Source organism: Pseudopodoces humilis, chromosome 5 (genome assembly GCF_049639895.1).
Source record: "Pseudopodoces humilis isolate 2021_Gansu_Grassland_sample_001 chromosome 5, ASM4963989v1, whole genome shotgun sequence".
NCBI classification, from domain to species: domain Eukaryota; kingdom Metazoa; phylum Chordata; class Aves; order Passeriformes; family Paridae; genus Pseudopodoces; species Pseudopodoces humilis.
The window spans coordinates 15,092,829-15,111,578 of record NC_142204.1 but is presented as its reverse complement, the minus strand read 5'-3'; the positions used below and the strand labels follow the sequence as shown (position 1 = coordinate 15,111,578).

Genomic DNA, 18,750 nt, shown 5'->3' with positions numbered 1-18,750 from the left:
TGTATGGGATGTCTTTCCCACAGCATTCTTCTGCAGGGAAAATGCAAATTCCTGGCACCTATGCTGTGTGTGAAAGGAGATTGGGTTTTAAAACTGGTTTCCTTCAGTGGGGAAAAAGAAAATAAAGACAATTCTATTTTTATTTCAGAGCAACTTGGGCTTAAAATAGTCACTGCCTTAAAATAAAACCAAAATGCATTTTTGATTCAGTAGCTTTTTAGGGGAGAAGGATGGGGGAGAGAGGAGGGAAGCAAAAATACCAGTTCATGACAGTTTTTGTGCCTTGGACCTGTGAGGGGTTTGTGGTGTTCTGGTAGGCTTGAAGTTTTCAGTAGTCCTGTCTATCAGAAAAACCAACATTGTAGTCCTGGCTGTTGCTGTCAGTGGTTGAAGATCCCCATGTGAAGGCAGAGCAAATGCATTTTCCTGCTGGGTTTCCTTTTGTAATGTGTTACAACCTTTTATTTTTCACTTGGTTCTTTGATCTTCCCTGCAGCTTCCTTGCTCCAGGTAGCCTGACAGAGTTCCCCATGCCCACTTCGCTCCATAGGTGTTCGTGCATGCAGTAAAACATTCAGAAGGATTTTAGACCAGTCATCAATTTTTAGGCATTCACTCCTTGAGGAATCATGTGTGAGAATCCAGTGCAATCTTTTCTGCAGGTTTGTTGTTGTTGGTTAAAGTATGTGTTGAGTGTCACAGAAAAAAAAGAAAGAAAAACTTCAAGTATTGGGATCCATCTTGCAATCTGTCACTAAAATGAAAAGATTGGAGGGAATTCAAGAGAAGAGAAGGAAAAAAAAATGGTTCCCAGTGAAATCTACATATGCCATGCCTCAACAGTTCTAGAAAGCCATGTGGTGTTCAGCTGGGCTGAGGAATTGTTACCACTGAAGGCAATTTATTGCTACTTTAAACTATGAAAAACCTCTGCTCTGCAACTTGTCTTCCTTACTGAAAGGACTTGGAGAAAGTTGATGTTGCACTTGTCCCTTGGGCTTTGCAATGTCTTTTGGAAGAATGTTTATGTAGACCCTGGAATTACTATGGTTTCTCAGGACTGCGACTTACTGTGTTATTCTCCCTCATGTCTCCTCAGCAGTCTGCAGATAAACCCAGCCAGCTCTCTGAGCTATGGCTGTCCTTGGGGCCCTGTGGTAAGTTTGTCATGTTGGGGATGTGAGGGCATGTCCAATCTGGCCTTCAGGTTTATTTCCAGAAATAGAAGTGTACCTCTGTGGCATCTGTTCTGTTAAATATTGACTTTCCATCAGCAGTGTTAGAGGTAAGGAAACTCCCTGGAAAAAAATCAGCTCATGGGGATTTGCATGGTGTTTCTATGACTTTTTTTGATTTTTTTTTTTTATTATTATTATTTTAGTTTAGTTGTTTGGGATTTTTTTTAAGTTGGGACAGAGAAATGTTTTGAAGCATCTTTTCATGCAAGGCAGGAACATCAAAAAGCACAAAGCACAGGGGCTGGTACTCAGTGCTTTGCAAGCAAGACTGATAAAGCAGAGCACCTTAGTGACTGAAGGTCTGGGATGCATTTTAAACAGTGCCTGCCTATTTGTTATTACAATAGTTGTTGCTACAAAATGCCCTAACCTTGCAGACTGACAGATGAGTTTTTTCTTAACGCTGTGTACAATGCCAGCTCCAGCCAGAAACACAGCACCTTCTGTAAGCAAACAGCCTGAAATAAAGGGCCAGAGGTGGGTTGTGAAGAGCCAGGGAGCTTGAGCCCAAAGCATGATGAAAACTTCTTCATGAGAGGAAGGTGCAAGAACTAAATCTGATGGTCCATGAAAAACTGGTGATAACACATAATGGATGTGCAGCCAAGGAGGAGGTGAGTACATTTGTGCATTTGCAAGCAACATAACACCAGTCTACAATTGCTGCATGTGGCACAGTCCCAACTCTTGCATCAGAAGGAACGCTGTAAAATGCTGTTAGGCGAGATCTGTACCTGTCCCCCTACCTATGGTGTGAGCTGACTGCTGGCCAAGGGGAGCCCATGTCAGCTGATGAGAAGGGTGCGTTTCAAAGGGCTGATGCACCGCTTGATACCCATTTATTCCTGAGCACTTCTGCCAAGGCTTCCATGAGGAAGCAGAGTGTGTGGGTGGAACCTCTTACCCCATCTTTCACAGATGCATGTTACCCAAACCCCAGCAAAGGAGGGACATGGGAGCAATGCTGTGCTAAAGACACCAAAAGAAGCTGACTGCAGAAGGGACCTGTGCTGCACCCCCGGGTCCCCAGCCTGGCAACCTGAGAGTTGGCTGCAGCTGTTTCATTTCCAGGAAAGAGGCTGATGCTATTGACCCAGAGTATTATTTGCCTAATGAAATACAGGGAACTGAGGGGTGGGGGCTAGATGTGAGCATCTGCAGCTTGCTGGTTTTCCTCCCTCTCCTTCCCTGGAAGTGTTTTGCAAGAATGCCTCAGCGCTGCCACGACATGAGTGCTGATGGCTGGTAGAAACATCGCTGCTCCAAGGGTGTCATATCCTGGAATGCTCTACACTGCTGCCTGCAGCCCTTACAGGTGTGAGCCACGTGGCTGGAGCCATCCTGCTGGACAGAGGAGCCACAGGCACAGGACTCCAAGGACCTTGCACAAGACGGTGTTTTGCCAGATGGCCTGAGCCCTTAGTGGTTCTAGAGAGCCCCTCGTGTTTGGGGCTGTGCCTGTGACAGAGCCCTGCTGTCACCTTGTCTTTGTGGCCCAGTTGGAGCAGGGATGCTGCAGGGACTCGGCTGTGAGAGCAGACTGGCCTCAGCCCGTGCTGCTGGACCAGGTGGGCTCTACCAGGGCTGCTCGTTCCAGCAGCTGTTGAAAGCAGAGGGGGAGGCAGGTCATGTATCAAGCTGATTCTGCATAGTGTGGCATCTTTGTCTGTTAGAAAGCCCAAATGGATTTGCAGATCCCAAAGAAAATGCCATCTGCCTCATTACTGAGCTGCATTCTGTTCCTGCTCTACCCCCCAGTTATATTCCCCAACAGGGATTTATTGTTCCTTTTCAATCTGATGTTTTAATCTCCAATTCCCCTGTCTTCCTGTGGCTGCCCCTGTTGATTCCCTTCCCAGAGCTGCCGCTGTTCCTCGTATCTCCCCTGCCTTTCTTTGCCAGTTGGAGTGGAACACTTGAGAGGGAGTGTCTCTCTCAGAAGCAGCTTTACCCTTCCCACAGCGCTCATGTGAGCCAGGCACTAAACAGGTGGCTGGTGTTCCTGGGCTTTTCAGGAGATCCCAAAACCTCAGGGGGAGTGTTTGGGGGGGGGGGGGGGGGTGGTAGGTAGGTAGCATTTGTATCTGTGCTTGCCCTGAGTCCTTTGCAAGACAACTTGGTCCAGAGCAAAATAAGGAAGGAGAATGTACACATTGCTGCGGCATGCACAGAGCATGGCCAGGGTCTGTGCTGCCTTCATGCTCAACAACTTCTTGCTCTGAAGAACCTACAGCAAAGCAGGAAGAAAAATGGCCCTGGCTGCTTCCATTGCAGAGATAAACGGTGGCAGCTGAAAATGAGGCTTTTAGAGACAAGGCTGCCTTTTCCTGCAGGTGGAAGCTGTCTGGGAGGAAGGACCAAGGCATTCTGCACTTGAAGAGCTTCTGGAAGAGCCCAACAATTATGTATTTCAGAACATGTACTCCTAGATGAATAACCAAAATATTTAAGGCTAAGGCAACCAGTGATGTGGCACAGCAGGGACCCAGTGTTTGCACTCAAGTGCCAAATCTACACTCCTCCTCTGTATTGCAACATCTACAGCGTGTGCTGTACAACAAGTCCTTTCTGTCCCAGAAGGGGCCATGGTTCCTGTGCTTTGTCCTGCAATGCCTATTCTTTAGCTTTTCCTGCTGAGAGGATGCAAGCCTCCAGTGATGCCATCGGCTGGAAGCGAACGAGCGGCAGCGTCGCCCCAGGATTGTCGGTGTTGGCGGCGCACGCCAGGCCTTGTGCAGCTGCAGGGCTCGGTGCCAGCAGCAGGGTCTCTGCCTGTGCTGCAGAAAGCCTGATTCAGCAGCAAAATCCTCAAGCTGTCTCCGAGGTCTCCTGGAAAAGCCGTCTGCTGGCATCCCACTTGGGTGGGAGCAGCCACTGCTGGATGTACTTGCTGGCTCGCTCCGTCCTCGCACGCCGTGGGGACGGGGCATCCCCAAAGGCTTCACCTCCAGGATCCCGGGCTCCTCACTGCTTGAGGGCATGATCAAAGTGCAGCGTGATTTCTTCCCTTCCTTACCCTGGAGGTCTTTACCTGAAGCTTGCTGAAACCTGTGGAAAGACTTGTTGGCTTCCCCTTGTCTTAGGATTGAAATCATGGCTTTCTTCTCCATCAGCTTCATGTCTGTAGCATTCTGCTGCCACCCTTTTCAATTGCATTTCTCAGGATAAAACAAAAAGACTGTAGGGGAGGAAGGGGAATTAAAGCTAAGAAACCTTTTCCTTCACCTTTCCTTCACCTAAAAGAGCACTAGATGGCTGGGGAGGGATGAGAGAGTTACAGGCATTGCCAAAACTTAGTGATTTAGTATCCTCTGTACCTGCTGCTGAGTAACCACCTGTTAAGCAGAAACAGTTGGATGCATGTGGGATAATCTCTTAATACTGCTCCTACTGTCTTGTCTCCACTGATATGCAGGATATGTTGCATCTTCTTTCTGGATGTGCTTTATGAAAGTACAGCAAGAGGCTAGATGTGTATTGCATGTGAGGACAGTTGCATAATGCATGACCCATTGACCTGGGGCTTGGATCTGGGCTGTTTGATCTGGAATGGCAACCTTTCCCCAGCTTTTTTCACCAAACTGATATTAGGATACCTGTTGGGGGCAGCCAAAGAGACACTGGGAAAGGAGAGGGTGATTGTTTGACAACCTTGCTCATTTTGGTGAGTCCAGGGAGCAACACTGACCATCACCTCAAACCCTCTTTGTTTGTCCCTGAATCTCTCCAGAGCTCAGCACCAAAGGGCCAGGTCAGCTGTTATCAGAGGCTGCAGTGGGGTGGAAAGTGGCTGGCAGGGACTGGCAGCTCCTGGTAATGCTGGTGAAGTCTGGGGATGCTCAGCATCTGCTGATTGAAAGCAAACACTCTTGGTGGCCCAGAGGGCCAATTCTGAGCAGGGCTAAGGAGTATTCCTGACATCTGGTTAACTCATCCCAGCTGATTATGTTTCAGTCCAAAGCTTTGACAAGTGCAAAAGCCAGAGGTCTTGTGCCTCTGAACCCATCTTTGTGTGGCCATAGAGGCCCACATGGCTCACCAGCACTGTGACAGGGAACGAGGGCTTGGTCCCAGCAGTGTATTTGCTCCCCTTGGAAGTGTTTTTCCATCTCTGGAAGGAGTGCCTCAGCTGGTGCAGACTGTGCTGGTCCCAGTGACATGTGGAGGCAGTAACGTGCTTATATCGATCACAGCATGCTAGTTTATTTTCTTTCTCCTTAGATATTTTGTAATGTCCTCTCAATTCAATTGCTAGTATTTTTTATAACTGCATTTCAGCAGCTGCATCAATCCAGAATTTGTATAGATGTCTTGAATTTTGCAGTGTTCTCACTTGCATGAGGCACCTCTCATGAAGCACTGATGTGATCACTGCACTATGAGGCAGCCAGCACTGCTGACAGTGCTGCAGCCCCTGCCAGAGCAGTGATCCTCCTCAGGAAAATGGTCCCACCTCTACCTGGTGAGCAGTAGCTGCCCTGAACAGCCCCCTTGTTCTCCTTGTCTCACATGGGAAGTCAGCTGGGGACGGAAACAAGCAGAGGTTTGAGCTGCTGGAGCCTGCACAGGAAGGACTCCCAAGTTGGAACCATGTGGAGATGCCAGGAGCTAGGGATACACTGGCTGGTGTTGTTTTAAGGCATCCAGGAGGGGAGCTGAATTCAGATCTTCCATATTCCAGATGTGACTCCTTGGTACTGGCCTCAGTGACCCCAAATCCAAGTGCCTCAAAGGGCTACAGCCGTATCCTGTAAGGGAAAGTCCTCCCTTCCTCTCTCCATGCATATTCTGCATCTGTGTCGAGCTACTGTGACAAGGGAAAGAAAATACATGGTATTTCTTCCTTTGTGCAGCCCGCAGTATAGGCTTGCTGGGCTGCCCTGGCTCAGCACTATGCACAAAGGAAACCTCCTCCTGAGATGCCCCACAGGGCTCAGATTTGCTTCTGAAGCAGGAGAAGCAGTGACCTCTGTTTCAACATGAATAATCACAATTGTAGTTCCTGCCCCTCCACTGATGCAGGTCTTTATTAGACCTGACTGGGTCCATAACCTCTGCTGGCTGCAGGTTCTCCCAGCTGCTGGCGTGCTGTGTGAAGTGCTGTTTGTACTTCCTTCTACTCGTGCTGACCTTACCTGCCGTGAATGATGCAATCATGTGGACAAGATCAGAGGGAGGTTCAAAGTCCTGGATGGAAAAAAGGAGAGAGGGGCTGGAAAAAGAAGTGCCAAAAATAAAGTTTCCAAGGCTGGAGGTCATTTCAGTGTGGGGGCTCAGGGGACATCAGAAACATGCTGGAGCCTCCAGATTGGAGGGGAAAATCCACTTGATGCCTTTCATTTCCTGTAGCTCTTTGTGCAATCACAACTTGCAGCAATGTTGAGTCCACAGACTTGAGGGAAACCCAAAGAGAAGTGAACCTCTGGGGGCTGGTGGAGCCCTGGCTGCTGGAGAGGGAGGGGTGGCAAGGACCATCACCAAAGGCTGCTATGAGCCGACCTGTGAGGGTGAGCTCCTGGAATCCTCTGGAGTGACAGATGACATGGCTGTGGGGAACAGCCACAAGCACAGGGTGGGATGTTCTGAGAGGCCTTTGGGAGAAGTTTCTCCACAGGATGGTGGTGCAGCACTGGAACAGGTTACCAGGAGAGCTCAGGGACTCTGGAGAGGGTTTAAGGCTTGGCTAGACAAGGCAAGAGATGATCTGAGCTAGTGTTGGTAACAACCCTGCTGCTTATGGGAGATGGGGCCAGAGGCACCCAGAGATCCTTCCCAGCAGATCCTTCTATGACTAAACTGACATTAAAATTGAATAAACATGGCCTTGTGTTGACTTAACCTTCCCAGTGAGCATGTTGATCTGGTTTTGTTGACATGCTCATTCCTAGAAACCGATTCTCACTAAATACAAGTGAAAATGGGGGGTGGCCTGTTTGTTACCTGAAAAAACAGAAGTTAGGTATTTGATTAGTTTCCCTCTGGCTCTGGGAAGCTGGCAGGGGCTGCACTGCCTGAGATGATAATGTGCCATATTATATAAAAAGACATATGCTGTCCTTTTACAAGTCACTGCTGCTCCCTGTTACCCTGGACAGACCAGGACGTGTGTTCCTGTGCTGTCTCATGGGGAGTGAGGTAGAGGTCAGAGAAAACCCTTCTTGGTCCCCTTCCTTCCATCAGAAGCATGGAAAATGGTAAGGAATTAATCTGAAACTTTGTGGACTAAAATATAAATCCCCATTGCCTGAAAATTGCTGGATAAGAGCCAAAAAGGCCTAACAAGGAAACATATTCCTTCCAGCATAATTGTGTATTTGGCTTATATTTTATTAAATGAGTAACAGCTGAGCAGAAAGGCCAACAGGGGAGACTCCCCCCACCCTGAGGTATGTCCAAGGCAGAGGTTGGGCTGTGTGTGAGTGGCAGGTACCAGGGTGGATGATTTAGCATAAAACACTGAGGTTTAATTGTGGATTAGACTATGAGTAGCAATCAAAGTGAGTGACTAATACAGGTGTAAAGGGTTGTTGTTTTTTAATGTTTAAATTTTCTTTTGAATTCCTTGAGAGTGGGAAGAGAGGGAGCAAACCCAGGCACTGAGGTCAGGTCTGAGGGGAACTGGAGGCCTGAGGTGATAAATCATCAGCAGTGCAGTGAGATTAAGGGGGAAACTAATGTAATATATGAAGCAATACAGAAAGAGGAATTTTATTACTTCAGTCAGCTCTCAAAGGATTCCATTCCAGATGGTTAAAGCAGGGTAGATGAGGAACCCCCATCGATGGGGCCCACCATCTGACAACAGCAAAAGCAGCAGAGGGTTTCTTCTGACTCCAGCAAGAGTTTCATCAGGAGAGAGCTGTGTCTATAAAAGGATAAAATAGCTGGTATTAGTGGGAAATTTTCCTTAGTGAGGAAAGCTGGTGATGAGCGTGGACTTTTTGGCATTTTCCCCCACTAAGGAAATGTGTCTTGTTCTTGCAGAATATTTATGGAGAGGTTTAGGGATTAGTGTGCAGCTCTAAAGCACCTCCTGGCTCTGGATGATGGTGCCATTGGGCTATTGCTGATGGGAATAATGGCCTTGCTAAAGACCCCACCATAGCAGCCCTGCAAAGCAACAGCCCCAGGGATGAGTGGCAGCTCCCACTGAGCAGCCTGAGTCTCTCAAACTTGTTTTTTTCTAGATCACCAAGCAGTGGCTAGGAAGCAGTGCCCTTTATAACCCTCAGTTGAGGCCTGAGGTTAAAACAAAGGCCTGGTTCATGGGGGAATTTTCCCTGCAAGAGCTGTTGAGCATGGGCACTGCCCAGCTCCAGGTCAAAGGCAGACAAACCCTGAGGCACTGATGCAATGCCACAAACCATTGGAATAAGGGAGGCTGTTTCTCTATATGGATTTTATTTTATTTTTTTAAATTTGAGGCACTTGAGAAGAATTCTCATTTGGGGAAAGTTTGGCTGTGCTTTGCTACAGCATTAGACTTCTCTGTTGGGTGTCTTCTGCTAGAAACGTTTAGATTTATTTTTGTTTGTGTTCTGTCTTACGCAGCTAAGAAAACAGTTTTGAATAGGACACATTGTCTTGTTCCAGGGAGGAGATCTGATCTGGAGAGTGAAAAGAGCTTGCTACTTGGAGGACTGTCCACAAAAGACGAAACTCTGAGGACACTTCCCTGTACTGTGCCCCACTAGAGATAATGTAGAGCCAAGATGCTGGCCTCAGGAAACACAACTGTGTGAGACAGTCTCTTGTTTAAGTGTTTTGTTTCCTGGTTTTCCTAGGATTTATGTGCTCCAGTGCCTGGTGCTCTGGGTGTTGTTGCTCCTTTGGATCTGATGGGCTGGGAGGCAAGTGCCTTGAGTATTCCCTACTCCTGCTTGTAAGAAAGAGGAATCATTTTAGTTCATCATACAGTGTCACTAAAGGACATGAAATGATTCACACAAACGCTTCTCAGTGTTAGAACAGGAAAGAACCAACCTTTATTCTCTGACTCCAGTATTTATGGATTCTTGACAATGACCAGGGATTGGATAATTAAGTTACCACCTTCCCAATCACACTGGTCATGCAAAACGTCCATCAAAAGATGTTTCTTAGAAGGAATGTGATTAACAACCTATGTTTATAGAACATTCATGGGAAAGTAACTAGAACTATGAAAACATTATCAGAAGGCTTTAGTTTTCAGGGTGACAATACAGGGATGCTGCTGCACTTTTCTGACAGTCTTTAGTAGCTGGTGCTGTAGAGGAACACTGGAGTCTTTTTTTAATCAGGTGTGTGTCTCTCTAGATTTGTGTTTTGCATGTCACTGGCAACATGTGAGGAAGAAATAGTCATGAGAGGGCCAATGTTCCTGCACAACAACATTAATGGGAAATCAGTTCTGGACACACAAGTTCCTTGTGGCAGCTGAATGGAGAGTTATAATTGGATGCCTAGAGAAATGAGATGATGTTGTATGATCCGTGCATCCTGGAAATCAATCAGCACTATGGTTATAAAACATCTCCATTTGTAATATCTGCTTTGGCAGACTGGTGATAATGAAGAATTTTAAACTTGGTGTGGGAAGGAATTCTCAAGCCAACAGCAATTTAGCTGCTTGAAAACCTTGGTCTTGGCTTAGTCCAGTTTTTAGCCAAAGTGTGGATTCATCACTTTTAAGTTCTCAATTAAAAGGTCATCCTCACACCATCAAGCAGTCCAGACTCACCACACCATCAGCCATCAGTTTTCCAGAAAAATTACCCCTGTCTGAAGGATAACTGGAAATGCCTAAATGAGATTATGGAAGTGCTGTGACCTGAGCCAAGAGCAATTTTGCTGTCAAGGCAAAAAAATATTTCATTAAGACAGAAATGTTAGGAAATAGTAGTATTTTGATAGACAGTTCACCAGATGATGTTTTTGAGACTCTGTAGAAAGAGAAGCCAATGGAAATTATTTTTTACATTTACACCTAAGGCAATTGCATGGATTTATTATTACATCTGGGGCTGCAAGCCTGAACCTGATTTATTAACTACTGTCCCTTTTGGTTTCTTATCCAGGGTGGCAAACCAGCTGTACAGAGCTCAAAAGAAGTTGAGCTGCATGTCTTGTCCTTTCAGCCTCTTTCTTGTGTTCATTTTGATCTATAAACAAACATCTCTCAGGTCTCCTAAATAGATTTTCTGATTGAGTTCCCAGAACAGACCACCACCAGCCTCATTAAAGCTTATTTATGTTACTTTCATGCATGAATAAAAAAAGCTCCCATTCACTGCTGATTTTATTTAGTTAGATTCTGTGCCTTGTGGTAGACATTGAATTGGAGTGACATTTTTGGCACCAAAAAAAAAAAAAATAGTGAGACTACAAGGAATAGTTTGACTCCTGCATCTTTTGCAGTTCAAAAAGGAAGGGGTTAACCTGTTCTTGGCTTATATGATATTGATTGAGGACACAAAGAAAATACAGCTGTAAATATTTAGGAATATTCTCTAGTAGCTGTTTTTTTTTTTTTTTTAGGGGATAGGTCATTGAAGTGGAACTCTGGAGGTACAGCCTGTTTTCCCAGGGATGCCACCCGCTCCCTGCGTGATAGGAGGAGAAAGGTCACTCGTTGTTCTAGGTCTCAGCTCCCAGCTGAGAATGATGCTGTCTCCCTCCTCTCATTTTCTAGCTTGCTTGTTTATCTCACTAGCTTTTCATCAGAGTAACATTCACTCTGCCTCTGTGCTGAGCACAGTGGGTCCTGCTCTTGGCTGGGGCTTTTAGACACCACTAGGAGTAACAGATATGATTCTCTCTTTACGCCTGTCTCCTCCCTCTCCGTCCATGCTTCAGTGCTTGTGAGGTAAGATTAACAGCCAGAAAACCCCAAACCAACAATAAAATCAGTGTAAATGGAGAAGGAAAGATCCAGTATACGTGATAAATTGTGAGATAGGTTTGAGCGGTGTTTTTCTCCAGCCCTGCTGACCGGTGATCTCTCTCATGTAAAGGTACTGCATTTTGGGACAAGAAGGATTCGAGCCTATCCTTTAAGTCAAAGGGGTGAACAAAAAGCAGCTTTGCCTGTTTCCTTTGCGCTAAGCACATTGTGAATATTCTTAAGCATGCCACAAGGATTAACATCCCTGAATTTTAATGTGCCTGGTGCTGGAATGTAGCTGGAAAGCAGAGCAGGCAGGAATGGTCTCTCTGGGCTGTAGGCTCTGCTAGGTGACTCTTTGAAGTTCTATTCAATAGCTTTCTGTTACTCTATATTTTTTCCCTTTTCTGCCTTTTTTCCTCCTCTTTCAACCACTTCTGGAACAAGTACTGATACATTTCACGTTTCTCAAATTTACTGGACTGGATTGTTTTATCTCCACATACTTTTGCATGGCAGTAGTATTAAAATAAATTTTTTTTTTAAAAAAAAGGGCATGGGGACAGAAGTACGGAGTTTGGTGTTTACTTTGGATCATTAACCTGGTCTGTAAATTTGATTTGATCTCTCCTTTTTTTTTGTTCCTCCCTTGCTCTTTCTTTTTTCAGAGCCTTCAAAGAGACGCTGTCTTCTGTGGCTTCGGGATCCCTGCAAGAAATGGGAGTCTGATGGATTGTAAAGGCACCTGCTTTGTTTAAAACCCAGCCAAACAGATAAGTGCACTTTTAATTATCTCCGAACGGTGCTTTAGACATAGCTGTGCACAGCATCTCTCTTCAGTTTGGTGAGGCTCTGTGTTTCACCCCTGCAAATGAATGCTGTGTGGGTCTCATTTCAGCTGAGAAAAACCAGACACTATTGGTATTTCACATTAAGGTAATTAACTGGTATCTGAAGGAGCTGCAGCTGAGGGGTTGGGAGGCTCCCAGGGGTCTATCCTTGCTCTTCCAGAGCCACTGTCGCCAGCAGCCCTGTGAGGTTTTGGGACTCTGAGGAGGAACTCTGCGGGACCAGACGAGGCTGATGTGACCCATCTGAGCCTTAAAGAGTCCTGTGGGACTCATTAGAGGTTTAATAACTAAACTTGGCTGGTTTGATTGAGAAGATGCTTGTGCAGGCTTGGCACAATCTCAGAGAAACCAGCTTGTGCTGCTGGCAGGAGAAAGGGCTTTCTGCATGTGTTTGTCATATGTGTGCAGAGAAAGTGATAACCCTGCTTTCTCCCAACAGCTTCCAGGTGGGAAAAGAGCTGGGGATGGGGGAGAAAAGACCTTGGTTACCCTGAGTTTACACAGGGCATGCCAAGATGTATCGTTGGTGAGTGGTAACAAGAATTGTCCCCTCAAAGTTAGGGGAACATTTTTGTCTCTTTAGCAAGAAGGCAGCTTCTGGCTGCTTAGGTCTGCTTCTAAAGGTGACCACTGTCTCCTTCTGGATACACCACTGCAATTACTAAATTATTCAAGAAACCCATAAAATAGGGTCTCATGTAAAGTGTAACTTTGCAATAATATACAGCCATGGGGTTGGGGCAAATAGTCACCATAACGCAATTTACTGTATTAGAATAATGAAAAAAAAAGCATTGAAGCTGAGTGCATGAGCTTATTATTATTATTATTGTTGGGGATGTGTGGCAGGAGGCTGGACAAGAGCCACATTATTTACTCCAGACTTGTCTTGCCTGCTCTACCAGGGATAATTACAAGTGTGAAACGTCTGCCTTGCTATTAGGAAAACTACAGACAGGTTTGCTACAGCAAATGAGGCTGTAGCAACTGACCTGAATTCATCTTACCTTCCTAAGCAAAAGGTGAGTTTCTTGGTGAAGCTGCCAATTTAGAGAGAACAGGAGAGACAAGGATGGGAAGTGGGAGGTTGCTGCAGTTTGTGAGAACTAAATCTGGATCAACTCGTGATTCCTGAAGTGTCTGAAGTTCCCTCTTTTCTAGGAAAAGCTTCACTGCTGCTGTTATTACCAAGGAATTTTTTATATGAATAGAAGAAATGGCACGTCTGTTAGTAATGACTAAGCTCTGCCTTACAATTGTAATACTTATTCCTGACTCTTCAATACTTTGAAAGCAATGAAGCTTGACACTATATTAAGAAACACTGATAAAATGGAGCTCTAGTGAGAAAATCAGGGCTAGTTCATTCAGCAAGGGTGGAAATTAAAAAAGCTTAAACCCTCTCTGTGCACCAGCTAACACAGCTTAATGTTTTTCTGCCCTCAGAGATTCTCAAGGTATTGGCTGTTAGGTCTGCAAATTTAAATCCGTTTTCTGCCAGTGAGCCAAAATCAATGTTATCCCCATATTAGATCCCATTAAATTAACCCTAAGCTGGCCAGTCCCAGTCTGGGCAATCTGCCATTACTCCAAGTCAAATTTGGGAATCATCCTGAGGTGTGGCTGGCACGCAACATGTAATGTTTTGTGCTGCCTGGAAGAAGAAGCAGCAAACACTTAAAGTGTCTCCTGGGCTGTACTGATGAGAGAGGTGATACCAAGAGTGTTCTATGCACCTGTGCTTTGGCTGGTGCTTCCTGCAGCTGAGGAGAAAAGATTCAACAGCCCTTGTCCGGTTACTGCAAAAAAATTTTGTCCAGAAAAGAAGATCCTTGAATCCCTAACTCCTTGTCTTACAGGTGAGCCTTGAGGACACCTGGGAGACTGTAGCTCCTGAATGCATGACCTTCCCCTGTGATTAGAAGAAAGCCATGGGGAAAGACAAGAAAGAAGAGGCCATCTTCCTGAGGAAAAAGATAACTTTGCTGCGGGCTTTCTCGCTGCTCATCGGCAGCATGGTTGGCAGCGGCATCTTTATTTCCCCCAAAGGAGTACTGAAAAACTCCGGCAGCGTGGGATTCTCCCTGGTCGTGTGGTTTTCCTGTGGGCTCTTCTCCATGTTTGGTGAGTGCTGAGATTTGGCAGCCTTTGCTTAAACACCTGGCAGGTGAGGGGAGCCTGTGCATTTTTGTGTTTAGAAAGTTGGGAGATGAATAAACCCAAAATTCCTGGTTCCTACTGCCACAAAGGTTTAAGAAGTCCGGGAATGGTCACTAGGAGTTTTCAGTTCAAATGATTTTCCTGAGGCAATGGAGAAACTTCCAGCACTTATGGTCTGTGAATATCAATTCATGTACAAGTCCAGGGCAGGGGAGTAACAGTGACTGCAGATGGAGACAGCCTGGTTTCTGCCAGGAAAGCTGGGAGAGAATGAGGGGACTCCTTCTGTAAGGTAGAAAGGAGATGTAGGCACCTAAAAGGGAATCTGAGGGCTGTGCTGTTCTTTTCACAGACACTGTGAAGAGAGTAGGGAGTCCCAATATGCCCCATGGGACCCCCTTTCTGTCAGAGAGAATAGCTGGAGCAGAATTCTTGGGGAGCTGCAGGGTATGCACCAGCCCAGGGCAGGTGTTGGGTGTCCGTAAGAAATGGTGTGGGTATGTCTGATGCTGCCCCATTTTCTGTGTGTTGCTATTGGCTTGATTTCTGTCATTTAATACCAGTGTTTTCTCACAAAGTGTTGTCTTTTTGATGACAGTTTCATTCTAGTTCTTTTGAAATAACATAGCTCTTGTAAGTTACAGTGGATAAAACACATGGCTTTTAGTTTCTTTCATTAACTGCATAAGGTCACCATCTCAGAAACTCTCTGAAAGTGCTATTAGGACAACTGTAAGTTGTCCCAGACCAGGAGAGAAATCTGATGCTTATTACAGTGGATGACTTTAACATTCCTCTTCTGTTGTAACTTACTAAAAAATAAAACAAAGAAACAAAAAGCCAAACAAAACAAAAACAATAAAAGCAAACAAAAAAATCCCCAAAACCAAACAAAAAAATCAAACAGAAAAACCCCAACCAAAAAAAACCCCAGAAACCAAAAACCAACCAACCAAACAAAAAAATAAACAAGAAAGGAAAAATAGTCCATGTGAAGAAAGCCCACTTTGATACTGTGGCTTGTACACGCAGGTTTAGAAATTGAGACATTCAATTGGTAGTAGGGCAGTAAGTTGTTCTTGCTCTCAGCATACGTGTACCAATATTTCACATTGCAACCTTTGTGTGGTTGTTTGGTGAATTATTCACATCTGCTTAAGGAAAAGCTGACAATATAATGTGAGCATGGTTTCTTCTAACCAATCAGCGCAGTAAATGATAATGTGAGTGCTGATCACACAGCCAAGCTCTGCACTTGCAAAGGTTTCTCCCTCTGCAGCATCCTTTTATACACTCTGCTGGAAGAGCCTTGGGAGCCTCTTTATCAAGTGATTGCATTTTGTAGCTGGATTTGTTGGTTTGTTCTTCCCTTTTATCAGCTTGATGACCTCCCCTGATCATTTCTCTGACACTTTTTTGCATTATATTTAAAAGGCCTGCTTTTCTTTATGCTTTTTTTTCCTCTCAAGTGGGGCATATATACAAGTCTCTTTACATGAATTCAGCAACATACTTACATGCATGCTTGAAGCCTTTAAAGGGACTCACTGGAATAAACAAGATGAGCTGTCTGCCTATATTGGGTGCTTTGAACAGGAGTTCTGCACAAATTTACCAACAGGGAGGCAGGAAACATTGAGGCTGTCGCCATCCTGCATGACCTGAATATGTCATGAATGCCATTGGACTTGGAGGCATGGTCATGTCACCACTGGATTCAAGGGAGGGAAGGGATTTATGTGAAGATGCAAGATAGGACACAAGAATGTTGCCTGAGATCAAAAACATGATTGGAATGACCAGTTCAGCCACGGCCTGTGGTTGAGCTGCTGTAGCTGCTTTGTAAGCACCATTTCACCAGTCTAACTGTGAGGAGAAGTAAGAATCCAGGGCATCTTTCAAAGAAAACCTCTTGTAGCTCTGTGCAGCATTTCTCTCATGCACCTTTATTCAGAGCTTCCATGGAAATGTTGTAACATTAACCACAAAATAGAGAATTTCTTTCCACCTGACAGGTAAGCCAATTACTTCAAAAGTTCAAACCACAGTAGTGCACAAAAATAGGGAAAAGCAGTTCTGTCAAACCTCTTTTTCTTCCTCTCATTCACTGCTTATTTTAAATGGATTTGTTCAATCCCTGAAGAAATCACACAGAAAAGGGAAAATCCCTGGGATTATTTACTTGGTACGTTTCTACCTGAACTTTTCCAGGTGCCTTGTGCTATGCAGAGCTTGGAACAAGAATCACCAAGTCCGGAGGACATTATATCTACATTTTGGAGACACTAGGGCCTCTGCCAAGCTTCTTATTCCTGTGGGCAGAGTTTTTTGCTATCAGGTAAGAGATTTGGTTCGCTTGCCTCTTCATGGATGCAGTGTTAATTTAAAATACCAAAAATTATGGGACCAGGTAACAGTCCAGGCAGTTTGTAAACAAAAGAGTAGAAACAAGATGAATGATTTTTAAAGATTTTTCAGTGATAAAAGGAAGAAGACGCAATGTGGAAATAGTTAGAAATGTTAAATATGTTCTGTACTTGAATAATAACTCTCTTTTCCCCTGGCAGCTCATATCCCCCAAGAGCTGTGGTGTATTTCAGACAATAGATGCCAAATTTATTTCAGGTCTTCTGTTTTCAGTGTGAAACTTTTTTGGTTGCTCCAGATTTGGAAAGTGGAGACAACTTCCTGGCTTACTCCCAAGTCAAATAATTCATAAAATTGTGAACCACTTATTTTTTTAGCATTAAAAAGGAAGTCCTCCCCTCTCAATAACCTGTATCCTTCATGTAAGCTTAGATGAAGCAGAACATATGAACTACACTCGCATTGCTCAGTATGATTAATCTCAACTTTTGCTTTCAAGTTGGAAATTAATCATTTTGCAGCATGTGGTTTTTAACCCATTCACTAAGAAAAACCTATGAGAAAAACTCGATGGGAATTCACCATCTGCATGGGTGAGAAGATTAAGCCAGGGGGGGAAACTTGCTCCCCTTCCCAAGTTTTGTGCAGTTTTACTTCATGCCACTTTCCAGCCATCCTCAGGCCAGATTGTGCTTGGTTCCCCCCCACTCCAGGCCTGCCAACAGTGCTGTGGTTTCCCTGGCATTTGGTCGCTATATGCTGGAGCCGTTTTTCACCCCCTGTGCTGCCCCTGTCCCTGCGGTGAAGCTGGTCTCTCTCCTGGGCTACTGTAAGTACTAACACCTATGGGATTGTCTGTCCTGGCCTCTCTGCCCTAGACTAGGAGCACTTATGGGGTGTTATTTCTGGGACAGCTGTGGGGGAAGGGTCCTGTCTTACCTCCTCAGCTAACCAAAAACGTTCTGATTCAAGGTGATGGTGTTGGGCCACATTATTCTCTAGGAAGGGGAATGGGCCTCCCTGTTGACTAACCGGAGCCCTAGGTAGGAGAATTTTGCCAGGTGTGGGAGCAGAAACTCTCAATGTGTAATTGTGCAAGAGTCACATGAGTTGTGGGTGTAAGGCTTGAGGTTTTGGACTCGTCTCCTGGTGCATCCAGCCCATGAAACTGTTCTGCCTGCTCCAGACTGGTGTGGGCTGGCACAGGGAATGCTGTGAAGTGGGCTGCTAAGATGTCCCACACCTTTCCCCCAGGCAGGTGTGGATTACCCAGAAGGAACCAGGTTCTGTTCCCTTTTAGGAACGTAAGTCAGCCCCTTCTTTAAACACTGTATGCTGGACCACACCAATGTTTTCTGACATCTCTCACCCCGGGCATCCTCTCTAAGACATAAAGATGTGGCTTTCCCCCAGCATCCCCAGGGCAGGGAGAGCTGCTGTATTTTTTCCTGTGTGTGTTGAGCACAGGCTGCAGCTGTAGCAGTGTGGTTTTCTCTCCAGACATGGTCCTCACCCTCAATTCCTGGAGTGTCACCTGGAGCGCGCGGCTGCAGACAGCTCTCTCCGTTGTCAAACTCCTGGCTCTTGCACTCATCATCGTGCCAGGGATGATGCTGCTGGCCCAGGGTATGTGTTGCTGCATGGCTGAGGGAGGGTGCTCGATGTGTCCCCTGTCATGGCTTTTATCAGTCCCAAGTGACAAGTGTGGTGTTCACTCAGCTGGCAGGAGCTTTCTCTGTCCATGTGCCAGATGTGAATTATCTGGGAGCTGAGACCGGCGTAGCTGGCACTGGGCTGATGCACCTGGCTGGTTGGTGCTTTCTCCAAAATTTAGTGGGTCTTAGCACCAGAGAATGTGTGATCCTACCCAGGGTCATACAGACACCTTTCTCTGCAGATGGTCTTTGGAGTCAGACTTGCCTATTTCCTGTGTAGCTCAAAATCTTTCCAAAGCAGCATATATTTGATGGACATTTAGGCTATATGACAGCATCCCCTGTGCCATCGCAGCTGTGCCAGTCACAGCTGTGAGTTACCAGCCCTCAGCTGAGCCCTGGTAATGGCATCTCTAACCCTTCTGTCACTTAATGTTTTTTACCTCCAGATTGAGATGGGTGGTAATTTAGTGAATTGACAATGAACTTTGTAGAGGATTTCATGCCTGCATGCAGTGGGGGAGAAAACCCTGCCAGTAGCATCGTCTGTGAATGATACAAGAGTATTGGCTTTAATCCAAGCCTCAGTTTATAGAAAAGCCCAAGGCATTCCC

The 18,750-nt window shown here is 45.5% G+C and overlaps 1 protein-coding gene across 7 annotated transcripts in view; it reads left to right on the top strand.

Moving 5' to 3' along the window:
* The window catches only part of LOC102106823 (cystine/glutamate transporter-like), a 29,258-nt gene that overhangs the window by 252 nt on the left and 10,256 nt on the right, over positions 1-18,750 (top strand). The window contains exons 1-7 of one of the 7 annotated variants that reach the window (XM_088055649.1): positions 7,416-7,432; positions 11,772-12,039; positions 12,860-12,976; positions 13,814-14,078; positions 16,326-16,452; positions 17,195-17,310; positions 17,982-18,107. In XM_088055649.1, coding sequence (XP_087911775.1) covers positions 13,886-14,078; positions 16,326-16,452; positions 17,195-17,310; positions 17,982-18,107 — 562 coding nt within the window. In that variant the 5' untranslated portion in view covers positions 7,416-7,432; positions 11,772-12,039; positions 12,860-12,976; positions 13,814-13,885. The other 6 variants (XM_014256916.2, XM_088055648.1, XM_088055650.1 and 3 more) reach the window with 6 other exon arrangements.